At 41.7% G+C, this 6,000-nt stretch overlaps 1 protein-coding gene across 1 annotated transcript in view; it reads left to right on the plus strand.

Annotated features, from left to right (window-relative positions):
- Positions 1–3,718, plus strand: part of LOC148309992 (chromosome transmission fidelity protein 18 homolog) — a 23,432-nt gene extending 19,714 nt beyond the window's left edge. Inside the window, exons 12-13 of the mRNA XM_088259157.1 lie at positions 2,646–2,706; positions 3,533–3,718. Coding sequence (XP_088115283.1) covers positions 2,646–2,706; positions 3,533–3,636 — 165 coding nt within the window. The 3' untranslated portion in view covers positions 3,637–3,718. The remainder of the gene's footprint in view (positions 1–2,645; positions 2,707–3,532) is intronic.
- Positions 3,719–6,000: the final 2,282 nt, after the last annotated feature.

A 6,000-nucleotide genomic window follows, 5' to 3' on the forward strand; every position in this document is an offset into this window, starting at 1 on the left:
TATTGTAATATGTTTTTCATTGTTTGTGAACCATAAATAAATAAAAGTAAAAAATATATACAAATACAAGTTTTCGGTATATACTTAGTAGTTACCTATACGGTATTGTGTTTGGGTGTAATAAATATTGTATCGCAATAATCTGGAAGGGCACCTCGCGCGGTGCTGCAGTCGCGAGAAGGTCCCGGCGTGCGTTATTACGGCGGGAACGGTAATCGCCTCCTTCCTTCCGGACTCGAAGGGCGGGGCGAGCTTTAAGGGATACTTCCCGTTTTCTTCATCCGTTGGATATTTGGACCATAATCGTAAAAATATTATTTTAGAAATGCGAAGTTAAACGATATCCGATCGATAAATCTAGTTCACCCGCCGACAGTAGTTCAGGTGACCGTCGCTAATCCGAATTACCATTTTACGCGAGCTACCGTCCCTCGTCATTCACCGACCCGAGCACCCAGCCCCCAGCACCCGACACCAGCACCCAGCCCCCAGTACCCGGCACCAGCACCCGGCACCAGCACCCGGCACCAGCACCCAGCACCCTAATCCGCCCCCGCCCCGAGTTTGCGAAACGAATCACTCCGAGTAGATATAGCAGATTTATTTTCCATCAGAGCCGGTGTTTACCTCCGTATGACGAGCGGGGGGGGGGAGGTTCCCTCACTTATTCGTCCGTTATTGTTTACACTGTTTGTTTTTGCGGTGAATCCAGTTTAGTGCACCGGGAACAAGAGTGCCACGAGAGAGTAGCGCGAGTGTCGCGTAATGATCCCCATCCCCGCGCGTTGCGGGTGCCGAGAGCGGTGCCCGGCACTCGACCACTCGCCCTACAGCCGGCTCCATCCAGCTCCAGTTAGCTCATTAGCGTCAACCGGCTCTCCGCGCCGCGAGAACAGTTTCTTTTAACGAGATCTCCACGAACCCCCTTCCGATGTGACTACTCTTCTGTGGATTCGTTAAACGCTCTCTCGTCGCCTGTAATATAAAAACTAGCGCGACACGTCCACACGCGGCGTGAAGGTACGTGCCCTTCTTTGTTTCTATTAGTTTACCCTTCGTCGAATAAAAATGATATACCCGCGTAGTTGGTAAGCAAGTCGAGTCGGTAGAAACCGATCGGGCACCCGATACGGTATTTCCCCAGGCGACCGGGCGACCGGGCGACAGGAGAACGAAGCGGGGAAAACAGATTGTTATTTGGCATCCGATAATCTCTAGCGGAGTGGAAACACAATTCTATTTCTATTCCGACTTTTCCAATATAAATATGAAAGTTCCGGGCGGCGGCGGTGTCGCGACAAAACTAATTTCGAAGCGATCAAAGTAAGATCGTACCCGGTTACTTACTTACTCCGCACTTCTGTCGCGACTTCCCGACCGACGCTTCCGGCATTATTGGAATATTATCTCGCTTATTGTTGTTTATCGCCGCGCTCTGCGGAGCTCCGTTACGAGTTTAGCGGAAGGCTACTATGTAATAAGGCTACAGCTTTCTGTAGCGGGCGAGTTAGGTCCCTATGTAGTTAGGACTGAGGTTTCGCCGCCGCCCGGTACCGCTTAGTAAATCCACCCAATTTCCTCGGTGGTCATTTTTCATGGTTCCGCGTAATCCTCCATTTCTCTCCCAACATTACGAGCATTCGAGTACCTTTTCGCACGCGACTATATACCACCGGCGCTAGTGTGGTCAGAGACTTCTGTCTCGGCACATTTCTCTTTTTTGTAATATCGCGTTAACCAGTGCTACTATAAAATATTATAATTCATTTAGTTAGTAACAATTTTTAGTTGTAATTAGTTTTTTTATTAATTGATTCGGCAGTCACTTTGTGGTAAAATCTATCCATTTTTAATTAATGTTTTACTTAGTAAATACCACTATTATATACCACTATAATAGTGGTATTTACTAAGTAAAACATTAATTAGTAATTAGTTTTTATTCATATTTTTATAGCATAAAATAACGCGTTCAATTTTTTCTGCCAATTTTCAATTAAAAGCCCCACTATCCCCTCTATGAGCTAAAGAAATAAGTATCAACGAAATAGCTTGTTTTTGACGTGTCTACGTCTTCCACCCCATCCCGGCTGCTCTCGTTCGGAAAGTTAGCGTCACACATTTTTGGTCTGAGGTCCGCGGCAATTTCTCTTCAAGAATAAGCAGTACGGTCAATGTTATAGTATATACTATTGTATCGGTCTGTCCTTAGGCTTCTGGTTTCATACAAAATATTGTTCCACTGTCGTCATCAGGCCACCCTACAAACGTATAATTTCGAGCAAATTATATCGATGATTATATTATTATATAAATAATAATATCGATAATTAGTATGTATCGGTCAAAGGCAATCTCTAAGAAGAGATCCATTTTGGCATATAAATAAAGCTGCTCAATGTCGACAATGATACGAGTCTTGTTGGTGGTATATAGTACCACCAACAAGATACTACATATTCACATACTATAAGCGCCGACAACACTCGTGTCATTATTGAAATCGAGCCATACTTCCGTGAAAATATCATCAAAATTTTACAAAACCCTACAAAAAGAGCAATTTTCCAAATGTACTTCCCTCGAAGATCCGCACTTTACTGAAGTTGGTAAGGATGAGACTAACGATGACATATTTCCATCAGGTGATGAAGGACTTCTTCGGCCGCTCCGTGTCCTGCTCCCCCGCCACCGCCGCGAGGAAAGGTAAGCGCCCGCACACTCCCTGCTGCAGTACTACAGTACTACAGTACTACAGTACTACCCTCGCGCGGTAATCAAGTCGCGGAATTAGGAGAATAATTGTCATTCGGATTGTTGGACCAATTACACTGAACAAATTTGTCTCGCACTGAATAAACTCCATCACGCCATCGGTGTGGGAGTTCGGGAGGGAGAACCCCCCCTCCACTCGCCACCCCGAGACTGGGAGAGTACCATCACAGGCGCCGTGGAATACTATAGCCGAATAGAATCGTCTGCGAATCTCGTGTCCCGGGTTCGATTCCCGTCAGTCGGAGAATGGAATCGGGAAATATTTATTTTCAATCATGTGGCTAGTGAGATCTTTACTTAAAATCTCAGAAACTTCGAATCACGGAGAAATGCAACAAAATATTATTACTCTAAAATTTAAATGATAAAGAAATATCAGTTTTAGTTAATTATATTGTAATATCAAAAGAGAGACACTAAAGAAAGATAATAAAATTACAACTATACAGTTTTATCCACATTTATTTTATTTAACTGGTCAAATAAAATCTGACGAAACCCGGTCACTGAGAAAATAAAATGCATGTGGAAAAACTATATAGTTGTTAATTAATTACATAAAATGCATTTCCACCAAACCTGCTACGCCAGTTTCGAAGTCGGGCGTCTACCCAACTGCACCACGGCGCCTGTCACCTCTACCACACAACTGATAATAATAATAATTGAGATAAAAGGTGGTGATTTGGAACCGGTCAGAGGTATCCTCGCGCGGACTACTTTATTGTTACACGAACTAACAGCCCTGTTGTTCCAGCCGGGAAGATAGACGACATCGTGAAGAGCCCCGTGTGGTACCACTACAAGGAAGGCTTCAACAACGCCGTCAGGAGAGATGTCAAAATCAGCGATCTCCTTTGATATTATTCGTATTTCTAAATTTTATATTGTATTTTGTATTCATTGTAGACATTATAAATAAAGTGTAATTTTATGAATCAAAGGTACTGAATCACTTCCCGAGAGCGTCTCCCGATCTGTAATCCCCAGACGTGTCAGCTCTGTACCGTAAATCCTTCCCGGTTAATTTATTACAATCTAAAAACTTTTCTCAGCAAATGGGACTACGCGATATATTATGTGGCGAGTACCCGAGCCGAGTGGAAGCGATCTCCTCCGGTTAGCGGGTCTACCATATACCTGTACGAGGGATGACTTTCAGATGCGATGACGATCTTGTATATCACTCATTCCCTTACTTACGCAGCTCTTTGTTTAGTTTAACTTTCTAAAAATCTCTTCATAAAAACGCTTCTCTGTGTTGCGCACTGTATTGATCTTGGTACTCAAAATTGTCAATTTAAGACTGCTCGCAGACGCGGTGGAGGTAGAAAAAATTGATATCTCATTGATATATTTTATGTTATTGCTCTGAACGTATTGTATTTCTTTTTTATCGTGTTTCGCGGTCGTGTTCTAAAGTATTTTTTTTTCTAAAGTATTTTTTTTTTCTAAAGTAAGTTTTTTTACTATTGTTGTACCCCCTTAGATTTTCCCTGCCTAGTAAAAATAAGTAACAGTATTTTGTGAGTTCGCCTTTCTCCGAATGGTTGTCACCGCGCTTTGGACATATAAAGGACAGAAGCGGGTGTAGCTAATGTTCCCGGAATTGCGTTTTTGTTAATAAGTTTAATTCAGCTGAGAGTCGAGAATATTCTCGCAACATCGCGCATATATTGCCAAGTTTCTGCGACTCGAGACAGGCAGATTGCGGAGCTGGATGAGAAGGCGCTAATTTATGGTTCGTCCCCAGCACCTGGGCGCCTGGGCACCTGGGCTCCTGGGCTCCGGGGCCCTGGGCTGCTCACTGCAGCCGGAGGGGGGGACTACCCCTTCGTCACTCTCCTAATGAACAATCAAACCTTTATTTAAACTGAAAGTTTTGTTAAAACAGCCACTCGGGCTCCGCTAATGTACTGGCTTCATTAAGAAATTCCAACAGCCGGTACGGTAAGTTTTTTTAGTATTCGTTATTTTAATTTCCGAAAAAGATGCCGAATAAATACAAAAGTGGTGGAAGCTGTAAAGAAAAAGGAAATGGCTTTTTAAAAAGCTGCTCAAATATTTCGGCTCGCAACTGATTTATCTGTTTATTTAAACGTTCATTTATGTCCCTTTTAAAATATTTTAATGCAATGAAAAAAATAGAAAATTGGCTAAAAGTGTAATAATTACTCATCACTATCGCCGATGTTGGGCAGGGCATATTTTTAAGGATGGCGGATGTCGGAACAGCGATGAATGGGCTCAGAAAATAGCAATTTTCCCATTTAAGTTTACTTAGTTATTTAAACGATTCAACGACATCATGAAAATTTCCAATATTAACAATAGATACTTTTGAACAAATGACATGTAATATTCTAACAAATGTCTAATTTAGAGGGATCAATTGACTAATAATTTAAAAAAATCCTAACTAACCATCAGGCCGCTCGCCACAAGGGGTAGGCAGAGAGAATAGGACGCCTCACCAATCTCTTTTAGCGAAAAATCTTCTCCTCACACATACACGCTGATTTTCCGACTATTTTATCAACATGTTTCCGAATGAAAAAAAGTAGTAACGACGAGTGGATTCATATTAATATTTTATATTTGAATTTTACTATTTGCAAAATGCGCGGACATTTTTACAATAGTAAGGTCCAAAGGTTTAAGGTTGATGAGAATAGAAAAGTTTTTTTTAATTTTCATGTATTAATTATGTACCTTACCCGCCTTCGTTTGCGTTCGGGTGGATTTGTGCACCTCAATAATAAAATTACTATTGCCATCACGCCGTTTCTGCAGCGGTAGGCAAAGAGGATGGGACGCCACACTCGTCTGTCCCGACATACTCCATGCCCGCCGATTGCGTAGACTTGACACCACCAATTTATTAAATATTAATTTCTGATAAATACTCATTCTTACCTTATTTTTTCTGATAATCTCTGGAATAACAAATGTCGGGATATTTTAATCAGTTGAAAATTATGTATCTCTTCCGTAATTTGGTCCTCTTCAAAGAGGAACTTAATGAAACTACGTGTATATTGTGTAGAGTAACTTAATGAAACTATGTTCATACGGCGTAGAGGAATAAATTAATCTATGTTTATGGTACCTTCCCGACTCAGTTGATAATTTGAGTGTTAACAGTTGCCGTTGCAGAATATGCTTTTGATCTTCATTGAGTGTTAGTGGCAGAATCGGAACCAATCCCAATATCATCATTTTGAA

Source organism: Brachycentrus maculatus, unplaced genomic scaffold, assembly GCF_059751285.1.
Source record: "Brachycentrus maculatus isolate JH-2025_06_01 unplaced genomic scaffold, ASM5975128v1 h1tg000113l, whole genome shotgun sequence".
In the NCBI taxonomy this organism is placed as follows: Eukaryota; Metazoa; Arthropoda; class Insecta; order Trichoptera; family Brachycentridae; genus Brachycentrus; species Brachycentrus maculatus.